At 38.8% G+C, this 19,172-nt stretch overlaps 1 protein-coding gene across 2 annotated transcripts; it reads right to left on the bottom strand.

The window, feature by feature from the left end:
- Positions 1-13: 13 nt before the first annotated feature.
- LOC132640849 (protein SIEL) lies at positions 14-18,804 on the bottom strand. 2 transcript variants are annotated; one of them, XM_060357633.1, is made up of 8 exons: positions 17,675-18,804; positions 7,280-7,360; positions 6,479-6,712; positions 6,174-6,365; positions 5,385-5,525; positions 3,144-3,233; positions 1,851-2,338; positions 14-1,605 (listed from the first exon to the last, which is right to left on the bottom strand). In XM_060357633.1, exons 1-8 carry the CDS (start codon positions 18,611-18,613, stop codon positions 690-692), a joined length of 3,081 nt encoding a protein of 1,026 aa, XP_060213616.1. In that variant the 5' UTR covers positions 18,614-18,804; the 3' UTR covers positions 14-689. The 2 variants fall into 2 exon arrangements, with proteins under 2 accessions (XP_060213616.1, XP_060213617.1); XM_060357634.1 differs by having other exon boundaries at positions 1,854-2,338; positions 17,675-18,792.
- Between the last annotated feature and the right edge of the window lie 368 nt (positions 18,805-19,172).

Raw genomic sequence — 19,172 nt, 5'->3', positions numbered from 1 at the left:
TATTGGACAACTATTGGAGCTGCATAACAGATCAGGGGCTAGCTACAGAAATCAGTAATATAGACCATATTTTCTTGTTCTTTTCCTATTTAAGTATAAAAAAAATTGCTGCACTAACCTCAAAGTCATGATTAACTTACAACTCCCAGGTCATACATTCACTATCCATTCTGGATAAGCTACATGTCAGTTCCAGTTTCCTGTATACACTGTACATAGCATGGGACCCTTTGATGGCTACAACTAGCAGAACAATATACTTGATAATATAATGCCTGAGATGATCAAATTCAAAACCAGTTTAGGCATGTTGATTGTTGAGTTAACACCAACCAATTTTTAAAGTTCTGCACTTTCTAAAATTCTTTGGTTGCTGGCATATTAGCCCATTTGCCTTGCTAATGTCAAAGCCTTGGCTAGGGTCTGGCTTTTGAAGCTCTACTTCAAAATTTTGCCTTACTGTTGTTACGAAGCCATCCTGCTCCTGATCTGCCACCTGGTCTCATTGGAAAGTTATCGCTTTGCTCACTTACAACTCTTGTTCTATGGGCAGTCTGTGGTCATTACTATTTGATAAGGAGAAAATTGTAAAAATCCAGCAACTGGTTGCAGCAGCATTTGCCAGTGAGCAGCATAATTCAGAAAACTATAGTTTTCTTTGGGCCACACTTGATCATATTGAAAAACAGTTACCTAACTTCGACGGAAAAATACACTTCTTTTTCTTCACAGAGATGAGCAACTTCATGCTTAGGACCTCCACGGCTCCTGCACAACCGTTCATCATCAGACATGCACTCTAGAACAATACAGATCTTCAATGAGAAATAGTTTGCCTTGGGGGTTTGGTAGAAGGGTGCAACAAATGTGAATTTCCTCAGTTCATCGTGTCCTTCGGTCTCATGCAAATCCAGGAAAACAAATTGAGTTAATTTCTCTTCAAGACTCATTTTTATCCACAACATATTCTCGCTCGAGATGTTATGGAGTGTGATATCTAAAGATACACCCACAGGCAGCCCAGAGATGAACGGAAGAGGATTTTGAAATTCATTGCCTTGACAATGCAGTTCAGCTTCCATATATTTGAGATTCCTCGACGTAACTACCTTTCTTGGAGTAAAATACTCAAGTGACTTCAGAAGGAGATATGGATTGTCCAAGATTGGACAACTAGAGGTGTTACTCTCACTCAATGACTTCTGAACTTCAACCAGAAAATTGGATGATTCAGTGGATCCTTCTCCACAAATATGTTCAATACAAGATATCACAGAATGTAACTTCTTTAGAGTAGTCTTGTTCGCACAGGTTTCAATATTACAAAGTGTCAATATACCATGAGCAATTATTAACTCTAAGATAAGAAAATTGTCCTCCTTGGTTAAACCTACTAACTTATATCTCATATCCCTCAGGCATCTGTCCAGTTTGTTCAAAGAACACTCCAATTTCCCCCATTCATGAAAGTAGAACTCCTTGGAGAACACCAAGTGTGACCATAAGTGTCCAAGTCGTTCCAAAGCATCTATATACTGCAAAGCAAACACTAACCCACCCCTATGATTGTTATTTGATATCGTTCCTAATTCTGCCTTCAAACTCCTGCATAAACCATACAGTTGAGTAACATCAGCAAACAGCATAGTATTTGATACCTTGACTGGAATATACCTAAAAATCACAACATGCAAGATCTGTCTGGAAAGATAGCAAATCATTGCAGCAGAAGGCAACTTTTTTTCTATTAACAATTTCCTGGAAGTACTCAGAATAATAAAATGAATAAAAATTGAATAAAAATAACAGTTGTATTAAAGAGTGGTCAAAAATTGCTACTAAAGAATTGCAACCTCCGTGTCTGAGTGACTTCATCGATCAACCCAAGTTTCAGTGATGGCCAAATGTCTATTACCACCTGAAGCATGATATTCACACAATTTATCTCTTTATTATGCTCAATCTGGAAGTCTAAATGCGAGCTTTCTGCTTCCTTCAGCTGTAATTTCCTCCCAGCGTGATATTTAGAGATTTCGCGTCTTTGTGTCAATAGAACATCACCTTTCTCCAGCTGCTCTTCCATTTTAAAAAACTCTGATGCAGAAACAAATGTGAATCTACTGCAATAAGAAAGATAAGCCAAAAGTGTTCTCTGGTCAACTATATCAGCCAAACTGCGAGAGACTCTCCCTAATAGTGTGACAGCATAAGAGAATATTCGCGGTGGAATACTGCAAGTTCGCTGCTTCAATGAGACTGGTGCGGAGGTGGCTAACACTAGATATGAAGCTTTCCTCACATTGTCATAACCCAACTTGCCTCCAGAAGAGGGCTCTATCTGCACACACATTACAAGGTGACAGAAAAACCTATCTAAGTGAAATTGTCATATATAAAGAAACAAGGAGATTAGATCTGACATTGGCCATTTTCAAAATTTCACAGGACCAGAAAGAAGGTCTAAATTTGACAGGAAAAGCTATGCAGGACAAAAACATCTTGAAAGCTCTTCAATTTCCTTACACGTGCACTAAAATGTCCAAGATGCCTGCCTTTAAAATGGTCTATCGCACATTTCGCACCACCCAAAATAAGCTGTTTACCATAATACCTGAATTATGATATGATAGGGTTATGCATGAGACTCCTACCAAAGAAAGCTACTTATCTTTAACTTGTGTTAGTTACATATATCCACCACACTTACTATGTCAAATTAAGTGAAAAACTCACAAACAAAGTGAAAAATATGATCTGAAGGCATTCCTGGCATCAAAAAGCAGCGAGATCATATTATTTAACGTTACGAATGTCGATCTTTTAGAATCTGAACTGCTGAATTGAACAATTATAAGTACTCACGTTCAACATGATTACTAATTCAAAAAGTCCGGCAAAAGAGAAACTAACCATGTGTCTAGATTAAGTAAGAGCGATTTTGACCAAAAACCATATAAAAGAAAATAGGAGATTCTCAATTGGTTGAAAAGGCTGATATATAAAACTCATAACACCTACACACATAAAGCAGCTCAACATACTAATCATTGGAAATGTCCGTAAAACCATCAACTGGGCTAATGTACCAGCCGTTGATATAAAACAGAGCTAATGTACTGGACGATACAGGGATCCATACCTACCATTTGGGAAACTTCGTTAATCAAGCTGACTAAAAACTTTCCGTGGTTTTGACCAATCATGAACAAAGCAGAAAAGACTTCAGCTTCATCCTGAAAAAAAATTAAAATTAGAAAAATCAGCAAATTCATAACAATAACGAGATAGTAGATAACAAATCTATCCTAGCTTTCCATATCTAAGTAAATTATCTACTCAAAATAAAAAGGAAATCCTCAATTGGGATATCAAACCCCCCCCCCCCCCCCCAAAAAAAAGTAGTACCTTTTTCTTGTAGGGGCAATGGAACTCTGTGAGGGTCCTATTATTCCCCTGTACCAGTTTCTAAGTGATATTATTACCACATTTCTCGACCAACCCCAGTTTTAACAGAGGTGTTAATCACATACCAATCATTGCTTGCCATGTATTAATTTGATTGAAATACTTTTTTCATTTTTCCTTTTGCTTTATATTTTTCTTCTTTTTCTCTTTCTTACTTTTTGAGTTCACCAAAGACAACTTTTTACCCCCCATATCGTTTCTTCTTCTTCTTCTTGTGCCCTCCAACCCCCCACCCAAACATACACCTTCGGGCTTCAGCTAATTCCCATATTTTTTCTCTTCTTTATTTTTCAATCCCCTCGCCGGAGCAACCCTGCCATCTGACAATCACCCTTCATCCTTTTCTCCATCACTAAAACATCACAGCCACCCATTTGACTCCTCCCTCAGATATCCCCCTTTTCTTAAAAAATGAGATAACTATTCTTCTCTGTTGAAAGGGTGTTGGATTTGATTCTTTCAATTTGTAGAAGACAAGGAGTTGACTTCTGTAAATTGTGAAATTTTGTGACAATAGGCTGTGCTTCTTTAATTTTTAAGGATAGTATTCAGTATCTAAGTTCTCTTCAGTACAGTTTTGGTGGCGTCCGAAGTGATGGAGGTGGTAAAACTGGATTCACAAAGAAGAAGAAAGAAAATAAAAAAAATAAGGAAAAAAAGTAAAATGCAAAAATCCATTATAACGAAAATTTAACAAAACAGTTCATGGGTTGTACTGAAAGTCTGAAACCATATATACAAGAGAACTCCAAAAATCTACTGTCCTATGACTGTATTAATACATTTACATTAGGTCCTATACTTTCTAGGAATCTTTTAGAGCTATTACGATTCTTATGTTAATAGGAAATATATAAAGAACTTTTAGTACTTTGCATTATTATTTTTATTCTGCATAATGTTGGCTTGAGGAGGGTTTCTACGACGACCTCAAGTTGATACTACAATAATAAATGTGTTCACAATCAATGGATTTCTTTTTTTTGAATATACAGGGTTTGCGCAAAGTTAGTACGCTGCTTGGTTCACGCGAACCCGTAACAGACCCTCTAGATCCACCCCGCATAGAGCTTAATTGAGTGCTTTGGCGAGATTCCAAAAATGTTGCTCCTAGCCGCTGGAAAATCCAAATGTGGCAGCCAAAAATTGGAAAATCTGGCGGGAGTTAAAGTTAAAGAATAATGGAATTTTCAAGGAGAGAAGAAGAAAGAATCAAGATGTGTTGCTATTCCTTTGAGAATCTTGAACTTCATCTTGAACGGAGGTCACATTACTGTCTTTTCATCTTTTCTTGAGCTGAGGGTCTATCGAAAACAGTCTCTCTACCTTTACAAAGGTAGGGGTAAGGTCTTCGTACACTCTACCCTCCCCAGACCCCACCTGGTGGGACCTAAGTTGCGCGGACTCTCCGTTTTTGGTGCCGATCCTGTCTCGACACTGGTCAGGAGCAGGAGCTGGAGCGAGATACGTCCGGGATATAGTCAACCAAGTTCGGATACTTTGACAGGAGTCCATCGACAAATTTGGGGGAAAAAGGAGATTTTGATTTCTCAAAATTAAAGATAAAACGGATTTAAGATAAGGGAAATGACGTACCTTCAATATTATAGCACTTTGTCTCATTTGTGTTGCTTCGTGTTTCAGAGAATATACATGTAAGTTTTTCATAGAATATCTCTCAACATTCATAGCTATACTTTTTATAATTTGGAATTTTCTTAGCCGAACCCCTGCACCCGTATCGGATACCCACACCCGAGTCCGAGCAACTTAGGGTGGGACTATACCGGGTTTGTTGTTGTTGTTATCTTGAATGGTGGTCATCAATTGGCATTTGTCATTGACAAATTGGCACCCTAACCATGTTTGGATTTAACTGCTCAGTAAATAGTAATTGAAACAATCTTTTTGCAACATACCTGGGGATACAGTTCCAAATCTCTTATAAGTCCATTAACACACATTTTGAACATATCTAAGCTCGGTAGTTCCGTCAGTTTTAGTACCTTCCTCGCTGTACATCTTATCAAGCTGTGACTGTCTAGTAGAACCCAAAGAAACTGCAAAATAAAAAATAAGAAGTTTAGAGGAAATCCAACAGCCTTTTCTTTCAAATGAGCAGAAGAAAATACAATCTTAAGCTTCATCAAAAGAAAGTACAATATTACATATTTCAACACTACAGTAGTCAACGTTTTCCTTACAAGTAGCTATAGCAGTCGAATTAAAGAGAGAAAACATCAAATTCTTGATGTCCAAAAAAGCACAGGTAAATGAAGAAAGGGAAAAGGAATAAATCAAGACTTGAACGGGATGCGGAGTGAATGATCAAGATGACAAGATGTAATTTTAACCAGTTTATCCCATCAATAGTAAATAGTTGCACTATGTTAGATCAAGCCGACAAACAAACAGTAAATGTTAGGTATAGACTGTTTGCACAGGTTTTTGCTCACCAATCTAGCTTCATGTAGCTATATGTTTGACGCTTAGGTTTCTCTCTGTAACCTTGCATCTACTTGATGCCTTTCTAATGACATTTGTTTACTTTACCCCAAAAAAAAAAAAAATCAGTGAATGCAGCAATATAGAAAGATGTGGTTCCAGGTGTAAAATTTGAACGAGGTGCAGACAAAGTAATCACACTTGGCTGTGTCTCTCAACAAGAAAAATTCAAACAAAGGCCTCTAGATAGATCAAAGATTTACCATGTGTAGACGTTCTTGTTGCACCTTTAGATGGCCAAACATTGCCATATGATGCATTGTATCTAAAGCTTGTAATCTTACAGCCACCGAATCATCATTAAGTGCGTCCATCAACAAGTTCACAACCTCTTTAGAAAACTCAGCAGAAAGGATCGCTAACGTTCGCAAAGCTCGGCAAGCAGATTCTCTTACCTTCAATTACGCAAAAGGGAGTTATACTGGCATATTCCTTATTGTAAAGTTTCCTAAATTAGAGAAACAGAACGAAGTGACTCTCAGAACATGGCAAGCACAGAAAATGTCACCTCAACAAAATCATCCTCCAGTCCATGTAGAAAAGCAAAACTGGCACTCGTCGCTGGTATCCTGAACAATTTCTCAGAGTACTGGCCAGGAAAATCCATTTTGTTTGTTGCAGATGAAGCTTTCTTATATAGCATTTGTAAAAGAATATATTCAGAAACAATTTCAATCTTCCCTAGGGCATTAAAAACTTCAACCCTGACCTCAACACTCATGTCTCTCACCACTGAACATAGCTGTGAGCATATCATGTAAAATGAGAAAGGTGAGTCAAAAAGATATCTTGCATTATTGTTTATATGGCCATTATTATAAACATCTTATTCTAAAACATTTAAAGCATTACCAGGTATAGTTGAAACAAATTCTAAAATGAGAAGGAAGAGAGAGAGAGAGTACATGCTGGCTAATTCGGTTTCAGACAATTTTGATTCACAGGATGTTCATCGCAAGACTCAGAGACCTCATGGCAACATTGTTGTTAAATTAATAAGAGAAGTATCTCCAATGGTTTCTTCTGATCTCCCCTCCAGAACCTAGTTCAGTAAATGAAAATGACTCACTACAAATATTAAGTCCCTAAAATTTTGAAGGATGTTCAAGAGCGGCCCAATTGGGGTGCCATCTACCTCTAGAAGAATCAAAATTACCATTAATTTGACTTATTATTTTTCCTTCTTTTCTTCTCTGTAGGTAAATACATTATTCCATTTTCAACTGAACAGTGGCAAGGGTGAGATATTAACAAAGATGACTTTAATGTGACACCCAATCAGATATAAGTGGAGAAGAAGGAAAAAAACCTGCAGAAATAATGCATCAGACCAGCCCCCTTTACTTCTCCCTTGTGTAGATGACACAATCAACTGCCCGCATGCACTAACCTGGATCATGACAGGAGTAAAAGAATCAGTCATTGATTATAAATATCCTCTAACCAGGAAATGAAAGTCTGCGATCTTTACTTTTCCTATAGCAGTTAAATCTAGAGATGTTTGGATTGGCTTTTTAAAAATAGCTTATAAGCTAAAAGCCATAAGTTGGGAATACCAACTTTTGGCTTTTAGCTTATTTTTGTACTTTTTTGGCTTTAAGCACTTTTTATCTTTCCCAAACACCACAACAAAAAGTAGAAAAAAAAACTTATAAGCCAAAAAGCACTTAAAATAAGCTGGCAAACACCCTCTTAATGTAGCAGTTAGTACTTAGTAGGATCAAACATCCACAAAAATGAAGCAGCTGTACAACAACCCCGTGTTTCTTAAAACAACTTCAACATTTATTTCAACAAGAAACTTGTACGGGTCATTTGGTTGGTCTCGAGAGGAGAACTAATCTCCACATGAAATCCAGCATTATTAATGCAATGTTTGATACTTTTGTTTTTCTCCTAAATCATACCTATATAAGTCATGAAGGAATCTATGTATTATTCTATGCGGAAGAGAATATGGAATAAGAATGCGAGTACTAATAATACATGGATTAAAAATACTGAAATGGCACCTAAACTCACAAGTAAACAAAAATTATTTTGTTTTAGAAGGAAAAGCATATTTTAAATTATACAATACTAAGTTGCAATATATCAAATTAAACATCCAAACAAGAAATAATCCCTATATTACAATCTTTGCATTACTAATATATTGAAGAAGCAGGTGACTTCTTCAGAAAACTTTAGTAAGCACTTGGACCAGTCCAGCAATTCCAGTGGACCTGATCCGGCTCAAGTCATATTTAATGACTTAAATTCTCAGCCCAGTCCAAGAATAACAACTGATGACTGGGAATTGGAAAGAGCTGTGGAATTATTCAAGACCTTGGAACAATTTCAAGGTTTTAAAGAATCTGAGGATTCTTTGTACTGGAAACATGGCAATAATGGTGTTTTTACTGTCAAATCAGCATACAATTATCAGCTCAGGCAATATACACAATCTGATCAGTGGCCATGGAAATCCATTTGGAAGACTAAGGCACCGTATAAGGTTTCATGTTTCTCTTGGCTGGTAGCAAGAGAAGCATGTCTCACCCAGGAAAACTTAAGGAGAAGGGGTTTTCATCTATGTACTAGATGTGTTCTGTGTGATGCAGCCAGAGAAAGTAACTCACATTTATTTATACATTGTCCTTTCACTATACAATTGTGGCAATTTTTCCTGAACATGGTAGGACTAAGTTGGACTATGCCGGCGAACAGCTGTGAGTTATTGAAGTGCTGGAACTATAATGGGGGAGCAGTAAGACAAAAGAGTTGGTGGAAACTTGTCCCAGCAGTTATTTGGTGGATAATTTGGAAGGAGAGGAACAATAGAGTTTTTGAAGACAAATGTAATTCTGTGCAGAAAATTAAGATGAATTGTGTCATTTTGTTTCACTTTTGGTATAAAGAAAACTATGTAGAAGAGGCTGAATCACTAGTTGATATGATAGGTTCCTTGTGAAGCAGTAGTCTGCAGCATGGTGGGGTGTTTTTTTTAATTTTGTATGGCTGCACTGTCATGGTGCAGGTTTAATATATATATATATAAATATACATGTTACCAGTCTCAAAAAAAAAAATAACAACTGATGATTTTTGAGGAGCTATTTGCATACAGGCCTCTTCTCCAGAAACTCCACAAGGTTTATTCTTTACGACTGAAACAGCGGAGTATCACATGCATGCAAAGACTCGGGAAAAATATGGTGGAAGAGGAGGGGGTTCTTCATTTTCACAAAGAACAACAGTTGGTAAATCTCGATTCAAGCATTAATGGGGAGTTATGGGATGTGGAAGAGGCCATACCTATTCAAACAGACCAGGAAGTTCTTGCTATTGAAAAGGAGAGAGATACGACTGCTTGGGTTTGCCAAAATCTTATCAAGCTAGGCAAGATTTTTGGTGTTGACTTCAAGGAACATGAAGAAGAAGCCAGGGAACTTCTTATGCAAATTGATGCGTGTAGGCAAGCTAGATGGATGGAACCAGGCACGGAAATTAAAAAATCCAGAGCCAAAGAATCACAAGAGTTAAAGAAATTAATTACTTTTGAAGTTAAATTCAAAAGTAATGGGAGCAGCAACAAGGGGAAGGGGATTAAATGATGTGGGGAAAAGAAGGATGGTAAAGAGCCTAGTAGATCATTGGAGGGCAGACATTCTTTATTTCCAGGAAACCAAACTAGAGGGGAACATTCATGATCTACTGAAGCAAATTTTGTGCGGGGGCCCGGGGGGGGGGGGGGGGGGGGGGGGGGAGATGGGTAAGATTTGCTTGCCTAGAAGCAAGTGGTACTAGAGGGGGAATTATTATGCTATGGGATTGTAGGGTTTGGAAGGGAGAGATCCTACAAACAGGTGTTTACACAATTACACTCTAACCTGCAAGTTTGAGGCTAAGCTCCAGAATTTCAATTGCCGAATATCACGGGTCTATGCTCCAAACAGTAAGATAGAGAGGAGAAATTTATGGGATGAATTGGGGGCTGTTAGAGGTCTTATGGAGGTTCCTTTGGCAGTTTGTGGTGATTTTAATGTTTGTAGGTTTCCTTCTGAAAAGAGGAATTGTCAGAGGAGATCTTCAGCCATGGTAAAATTCTCATAGCTCATAGAAGACTTGGAGCTTATTGATTTACACCTGGAAGGGAGTACTTACACCTGGTTCAGAGGTGATACTCATACTACAGCCTCTAGGATAGACAGGATCTTTCTCTTCTGATTGGAATGATCATTTCAGAAAGGTGAAGCAAGCAACTCTTTAACAAATCTTATTTCAAGTTCTGACCATGTTCCTATGGCGCTCTTCTGTGGACCTTGGGAACACAACAAATCTTATTTCAAGTTCAAAAATTGGTGGCTAAATACTGAAGATTTTGTTGATAGAATCAATTCTTGGTAGAATTCTTTTGTGTTCTATGGGAAGCCGGATTATATTTTAGCTTGCAAACTGAAAGCTCTAAAAAGCAAGCTTAAAGAGTGGAATAGAATTGAACAGGGGAACAGCCAAAAGGAATCCTGCCTATTGTACTGAGCTAAGCTAAAGACAGGGAACTAACAAAATCCAAAAAAGTATCCACACTGTTTACAGGGGTAAGAAAATGCCAACTAAATAAGCACTCTAAACATCTAGCCTTGAGAGTACTAATAGGAGCTGAGATTCCATCAAAGCATCTACTATTTCTCTCCTTCCAAACATGCCAAGGTAGAGGAAGAAACTTATTGAAGGAGATTGAAGAAAACTCAGAATCCGACTCTTCCTAAGGAGAAGGATGACAAGGGTGTCTTTAAGGATTTTGTGACTTGAGAGGATGACAATTTAAAGCTGCATGGGTCTAGTGTGGACGCAGATGCTCTCCAGAAATGGGACTTGATGGGCCACTTGTGGTGTTTCCCTTTTGTTGGGCCTTTTGAATAGTAGCTACTATTCAAGGCCATTGAGGTGCTCCCTTTATAAATCCATCCCACAAAGATGCTAGGGAAATTAAGCCCAACTAACACTTGCTCTACAAATACCCAGTCAACAGAGTCATAAGCCTTCTGCATGTCAATTTTAAGCATACATCTTGGAGATAAAATTTTCCTTACATACCCTTTAACTAGCTCATGACTCAACAGGTAGTTATCAGTGATGAGACTCTCCCGAGTACAAAAGCTGCCTGACTGTGGTCTATCAAACAAGCCTTTTTGTAATCACTTTAAAAATCAGCTTATACAACATAGTACAACAAGAAATGGGTCTGAATTCTTTAATAGATGTAGGAGATTATACCTTGGGGATCAAAGTGACAGTGGTACAATTAATGGCCTTGTACATCCAGTTGGATTGAAAAAAGTGTTTCACTGCATCTGTAACATAATCACCAATAACAGGCCAAGCCTTTTTGAAGAAATAAGCATTGAATCCATCGCACCCTGGAGCTTTTGAATCATCTATATCCCTTAAAATGCCAACACCACTTCAGCTGTTGTAACTGATGTAATAAGAGTTAGTTGTTCCTCTCTATTCAGTCCTGGTCCATCAGCTATTACACTAGGGTCAATAGCAGGGAGCTGTACAGCACTTTTACCCAGTAACCTCTTGTAGAAGCCAGTAATTTCTGCTGCTAACTCCATATCTGTGCTAACAATGTCACCCCCCTCGGTGGTCAATCTTCTAATACTATTCTGGGCCATTCTGTTTTTAAGGCAAGCATGAAAATAAGCTGAGTTAGTATCTCCAAGCTTCAACCATTGCAACCTTGATTTCTACTTGAGAATGCTCTCTTCCACCAATATCCATTTTTCTAGGGACAGCTTGAGTTCTTTTTCAGTGTCATACAAGTTTTGACATACAGTCTCTCAGCTGCTCCCGGATAGCACTTAACTATTGTCTAGAACTGTGGATCATACGGTCTCTCAGCTGTTCCCGGATAGTACTCCATAGCATTCAGTCTCTTCATCTCCTCTTTCATACCCTTCAGTTTATTCCAGATGAGTGCCATATTCCTACCTTGCATTGGGGATTCCCACACCTGCTGTACAGTTGCCAGAAAATCAGTATGGGTGGTTAAATGGTTCAAAAATCTAAATGGTCTTCCACCTCCTCTCTGGTCATTGGCAAAGGTTATACATAGCATAGAATGGTCAGAGAAATGAGGGTCAGTAGCTTCCACTGCTAAATGTGGCCACATGTTCATCCAAGCTGGGTTGACTAGTGCTCTTCATTATAGTGAGTATTCTCCAGGAGTTGCTCAAATCAGCTACTTCAGCATCTTGGATCAAGCTACCTCCAATCCTGTCATCATGTTGCAAAACAGCATTAAAGTCTCCCTTTACCACCCAAGGGAGTTGTATGTTATAGCCTCTAAGTTCTGAATATCTTGCCACATGCTCTTCCTATCATTTATGGTATGAAGTCCATAAATTGCTGTAAACTCAAACTTGATGTCACTACTAATATCATGAATGCAACAATGCATAAGCTGGCTAGCGATGCTGGTTACATTAACATCGACCACCCCCCTTTCTTAGTTTAGACTTCTAAAGACTGCTTGCGCCCCTTGTTCCTGCTTTAGCCTGTGAGGTATTGCTCTTGTTCTTCTTTTTAGTTTCAGTTTGTTGATATATGTTTCAGAGTTTTGGCTTCTGCCATTTAAATGGTCTTTGAATGCAGTTCGCGGATGTTGAGCCTTTCGTTCTTCTGTGCGAAGGCGAAGCAAGAAGAAAAAAGCCATTCATTTCAAAACTATGAGGTGAGAGCGGGATCCAGAATTTGAGGAAGCGACTGGAAGGGAAGCAACTGGGCTGTCGGGTCGGGGATTTCTGCCTTGTTATCAAAAAGGGAGTTGGGTAAAGCAAACTCTCTCCTTGGAGGAGCACGGGCTTAGTCAAGTAGAACCGGGTTAATGTTTTGGGGCATCCCGACAATTATATACCTGCTAATCCGATGTCCACCCCGCCTCATATTGTGCCAGAATGGTATTTCCTACCGATCCATGCCATCCTTGATCCCAAACAAGCCAGATTCTACCCCTTCCATTTTGTGCATAATTGTGTTGCCAGCTCCAGCTAGGAAAAACTTTCCTAATAATGTATGGTACTTTTTGTGCACTTATCCTAGCAACTTTCATTAGGAATGGTGTTAGGGATCGGGGGGCTGCTACCCCTACTTGTGCTACCTTGACTCCTCTGCACCAAATTAAAAGCAACTTCAAACACCTATTGGAAGGTGTTTTCCTTTAGAAGAGTGAAGCCATTATTCAAATCAACAATGTATTCATTATCATTATGCACTGGCATTGGAGCCTTTCCATGAGATTTGCCTTGAACTTGTATCCATCCCCCCTCCTCTGTTACAACCGTATCATTCTCAACAGGTCCTGATTCAGGATTTGCTTTTGGTGCGACATTTTGCTCAATCTGAACTTGGCCCTTGCCTTGCCAAACCTTCTGAGTTTTGTTGGGCACTACTTTGGCTTGTCGTTGTTGATTCTTCTTCTGTGGGTTCACCTGGCATATGTGTCCAATCTGGCAACATTCAGGGCAATATTGTGGCCACCACTCATAGTCTACAAACTGCTCAAATGTCTGGCAATTGGAATCAAGCATATGTTGGCAAGGGAATAGTGACATCCATTTCTATCAACACCCTAGCATATGTTATCCTTTCTATCCTTGTTGTGCAGTCATCAGCACACAAAGGAGTACCAAGACAACTGGCCAATCGACTGAGGGAATCAGGTCTCCAGCAACTCAGAGGAAGACTAGGGAACGTCACCCATAAGGGTATTGTCTTTAATATCTCTTCACTGAAGTTGAACTTTTCATTCCAAGGCTTTACTATCACTGGTTTGCTATTCATCATATGCGGCCCTGACATCATAACCTGATTTCGATCCCCACAATTCTGAAATTTGACCACGAAGCGTTATGGTAGTAAATGGTAAGCTTAATTTCAAAAGACCATTGACTAGCAAGAAATCGATTCACAGCCCCAATAGTCGGAGATTCCCCAACTACATACAGAACCATTGCAGCCTGCCAACCTTCAGCACCTTTTCCTACCTCTACTTTGTCAAATTGAACCATCTTTATCCATCCTTAATCACTGGAGCAATAAATTGTAGAGATATACCATTAGATGCAAGTTTTGTCCCAGTATATAGGTTAGCCCATGTTTTCTCTGGTGCCTGGCTGACTTGAATTAGGTTTACCGGAGTAAGCTCAAGTCACCGCTGATGCCGCGAGGGGTTTTCTTTTTCTTTACACCATGGGTTTTTATATCAAGTGTTGGCAAATTCTAAAACAAGATATCATTGAAAAGCTTCAATGCTACTTATATTGCTTTGATCCCCAAGAAGACAAGTGCAAATGAACTGAAAGACTTAAGACCTATAAGCTTGATAGGTAGTTTCTATAAGCTTCTGTCTACGGTACTGACTGAGAGGTTAAAAGGGGTGGTGCATAAGTCGGTAGATTCCCAACAAATGGCTTTCATTAGAGGAAGACAAATTATGGATGTTGTATTGATTGCTAATGAAGCAGTGGATTAAAGAATATCACAAAACAAGCCTAGCATTTTGTGTAAACTGGATATTGAGAAAGCTATTAACTTGGAGTTTCTACTCAGAATCCTACGACATGGGTTTTGGGGAGAAATGGATCAAGTGGATTAGGTTCGGTATATCTACTGTGAAATTCTCTATCCCAGTTAATAGAGAAGGTTTTTTTATGCTCAATGAGGAATTAGGCAACGGAACCCTTTATCTCCTTTCCTATTCATTCTAGCTATGGCGGGTTTAAAAACATGATCAAGACAGCAAAAGTAAATGGGTGGATTACAAGTTTTGAGGTTTCCACAAACAATGAGAGTTTGGAGGTGACTCATCTCCAATATGCAGATGATATTTTCATTTTTTGTGATGCAGATAAGGAACAACCAAAATATTTGAGAGTTATTCTGGAGGCATCTCAGGGCTTCACATCAACTCAGTCCCTAACATAGAGATTCTGGCCTCAATCTTGGGAGGAGAAGTAGGTTCTCTACCCTCTATCTGTCTTGGGATGCCATTGGGTGCTAAATCGAGGTCAGAACATTTGGGATGCAGTTCTGGAGAAGTGTGAGAAGAAGTTGTCTAGATGGAAAGCACAATATGTGTCTCTGGGAGGCAGGCTCAATTCGATTAATGCGGTTCTTGATGCTCTCCCAACATATATGTTATCCTTATTTTCTTATTCCTCAAGTGTAGTCCAAAGACTGGACAAACTCAGAAGGTCCCTTTTCTGGCAAGGAAACAAGGGAAAAAAAGGAGGTTATCATTTGGTAAAATGGAAAGTTCTGATTAGAAGTAAAAAACAAAGGGGTCTCGGTATCAAAAATTTTAAAAATCAAAGTAAAGCTTTAAAACTGAAGTGGTTGTGGAGGTATGCTCAAGACTCACATTCTTTTGGGGTAATGTGATCAAATTGAAATGTAAGGAGCTGGACTTTTGGGCTACCAAGGAGGTCAATAATCCATATGGTGTAGCTGTCTGGAGGTCAATCAGAGCATGGTGGCCTTTTTTGAAGAGCCAATCTATTATCAAAGTAAATAATGGCAACAAAACAATCTATTGGAAGAATAGGTGGTTTGGAAACAGAAGTTTGGAGGAACTATTTCCTGATACGCTTGCTCTGGCACAACATCAGAACAAAACAGTGGTTGAAATGTGATCACCTTAAGGTTGGGATTTGATTTTCAGAAGAATGTTGAATGACTGGGAAATACCTATATTAATTGAGCTATTTAAGCATTTGGAATCTTTCCAAGGGCTGACAGATGGGGTGGACTGCTTGTGGTGGACTGGGCTTACAAGGGGCAATACAAAGTGAGCTCGGCCTATAAGATCATGAACATGACTGGGCAACAGACCTCCAACTGCCTTGGAGACAAATTTGGAAAGCTAAATTACCTCTTAAGGTAGCATGCTTTACATGGTTGCTAGCCAAAGAAGCTGTTTTGACACATAGAAACTTGAGAAAGAGAAGGATTATCTTAGTTTCCAACTGTTGCTTATGTGGGAAAGCAGCTGAGACACTAGCACATCTATTTTTACATTGCAGAATCACTGATATGAAAGATTTTTATCAATCTCAGAGGCATAGCTTGGACAATGGCTAGCAAGATTGTTGACACTCTTTCTAGCTGGGAGGAGGCGGGGATTGGGGCAAGGAATAGAAGTTATTGGAGGACCATTCCATTTTGCATTTGGTGGAGTATCTGGAAAGAAAGGAACTTCAGATGTTTTGAGGATAAGAGTAGCACTCCACAGAAGATCGACCAAGACTGTATTCTGCTGCTCTGTTTTTGGTGTACAAAGAATCCGTCTGTAGATGCAGAATCAATCCTAGAAGTCCTTGACTCAAGCTAGGATTTTACTTTTCTTAGCTTCTTAGTTTTCTTACTTTCAAAGTAAAGGGGTTTTACAGTACTACCTATGAACTGGTCTATAATACAACCTTGTTACCTGTTCAAAAAAAGAAATCCTAATTCAAAACAAAAAAATCTTTGCATTACTAATCTCTGCATTGCAATCCCTGCATAACTTGTCTCTAAACCAAACGACCTTTTAGAGTATGAGAAGAGCTTTGAAGTGCTGGAACTATAATGGGGGAGCAGTAAGACAAAAGAGTTGGTGGAAACTTGTTCCAGCTGTTATTTGGTGGATAATTTGGAAGGAGATGAATAATAGAGTTTCAGAAGGCAAATGCAATTCTGTGCAGAAAATCAAGATGAATTGTATTATTTTGTTTCATTTTTGGTGTAAAGAAAACTATGTAGAGGAGGCTGAATCACTAGTTGATATGATAGGTTCCTTGTCCTAAGCATGGTGGGGGTTTTTTAAGTATGGCTGCACTGTTATGGTGCAGGTTCATATATATATAAATATACAGGTTGCTAACTGGTAAAGTTGCTGTCATGTGAGTAGGAGGCCACGGGTTCGAGCCGTGGAAACAGCCTCTTGCAGAAATGCAAGGTAAGGCTGCGTACAATAGACCCTTGTGGTCCGGCCCTTCCCGGACCCCGCGCATAACGGGAGCTTAGCGCACCGGGCTGCCTCTTTTTATACAGGTTGCCAGTCTCAAAAAAAAAAAAGAGCATGAGAAGAGCTTTAACCAATTTCTCCAGCCACAGAGCAAAAAATCAACCCTCAACGTATTGATTGCAGAATATTCAGATAGTATAATTCATTACCATCTGCTTAAGACATATATGCTAACCAATCAAGAAGTAGCGATTCTAAGATTATATGTTTATTGTTAGGAAATTTGCAAGGATTAGTACTCAATTAATCATTTTCTCTTAAAAAGAAGTGTAGAAAAATGTTTTTCTTTAATTCTTCCAACCCTAGGAGTTCTTTTAACAATTTGAAGGATAAAACTACAAGAAAAGTAGAGTACATGGTATAGCTATTATAAAAAGGGTAGGGAAAGGATAAAATACAATTATTAAATAATATGTAAAGACAAAAATGAGAAGGAAAAAAAAGGTAACGACGCAATCACACCAATTTCCTAAAATGGGACTTTTTCGTCGTCACATAACGATGGATTTTACGATACTATACAATAAAATTTAACTGACAATCACAACAAACATCATATTTAAACTAACAACACAATACAATAATACAATAGATAAAAGTAACAACACAATACAATACAATAAACAAGTTGTTAACATTCAGAAATCTTACCGCACGAACAGCAGAACATCGTACGGAGTCCTCAAAATCAAACAGAAACTCAACAGCTCGAAAATAGCAACCTCGTATAAGACCTCCATCTTCCACAAGAACACACTTGCACAAATCAGCTAATCCAATCAAAGCAACATTTCGAATATCCGGATAAGGATCCTTCGTAAACCCTAGCAGTACCGTAAGCAAAACAGACGGCCTTATCTCAAATCTACTCACATTTAAAAGCAACCAATGACGAACCGAAACACAAGGCTTAAAAACAAGAGACAGGAATGTCGACACATCATTGACGTTAACGTTGTTACTATCGGAGATGGAGAGGAGACACGCAAATGCATCGGCTAGTGATCGCGTGGAGGTAGTTGAAGGGACGAATACTGATTCATCATCAGCGTTACTACACGCGCGTGCATCGGCTAGTGAGCGCGTGGAGGTTGTTGCAGAAAGGACATATGTGGATTCATCATCAGCGTTAGTAATCGCGCGTGCACCAGCGAGTGAGCTCGCGGAGGCTGTTGAAGGGAGTAAGGTAGACTCATCATTAGCGTTAACGTTACTACACGCGAGTTCATCGGCGCGTGAGCGCGTGGAGGCTGTTGAAGGGACGGATGTTGATTCTTCATCATTAACAGAGATGTTGCTACACGCGAGGGTGTCGGCGAGTGAGCGCGTGGAGGATGAAGAGAATTGACGGAGGGCGGAGGTGAGGTTAGGGTTAGGGTTTTTGAGAAGAGAGAAGAGGCGAAGAATGTGATGGTGGATAAAAGGGTTAGAGTTAGGGGTTTTGAGGGTTAGGATTAGGGTATTGGAGATGGATGAAAGTGTAGAGTTGGAAGTGGAAGGGTTGGATATGAGAGAAAGAGCTTGTAAGAGAGCTTTTTGAGGACTGTTGTTTTCGCTGGTCTCCAAATTACGCCGGAGTAGGTGTTCCATCGGTGTTGGATGGCGGCGTGACGGCGGTGGACGAAGGCGTGAGGTTCTGCCTATTGGTCAATGAATAACACTCCTCCTCTGGGTCCGAAACATTATATAATATATATATAATATAAAGCTAGGCATAAGAGAGGTGACGTGACACCTAGATGATCAAGAAAGCTATTTATTTTTTTTCTTTTTTTTTTTGCCTTTTATCTTCATTTTTTCTATTAAACAATTGCCTTTTTCTAAAGAAAAAATGTAATGGTTATAACGGCTGTAACAATTTTATACAAATGGGTGTAACTCTTCCTTTCATTAGCTTATATCATAAATGAACGCAATAACGAACCAGACCACGACAGACTCATTATATCTTTCACTATATACGATAATGAGTCTTAAATAATGAAGAGGAAGAGATTCAATTTAATTGGATATAAGAAGCAGCTTTAATGACAAAGAAAGGTATAAAATAAAGCTCTTTGTATCATTTTTGCAACCGTTTATGGAAGTAATTATAAAATCATGAGTATTAATTGTATCTAATTTGTTAGTATTTATTTTTTGTTCTTTA

Source organism: Lycium barbarum, chromosome 5 (genome assembly GCF_019175385.1).
Source record: "Lycium barbarum isolate Lr01 chromosome 5, ASM1917538v2, whole genome shotgun sequence".
Taxonomy (NCBI): domain Eukaryota; kingdom Viridiplantae; phylum Streptophyta; class Magnoliopsida; order Solanales; family Solanaceae; genus Lycium; species Lycium barbarum.
The sequence above is the reverse complement of the archived record's forward strand: the minus strand, read 5'-3'. Positions and strand labels throughout refer to the sequence as shown.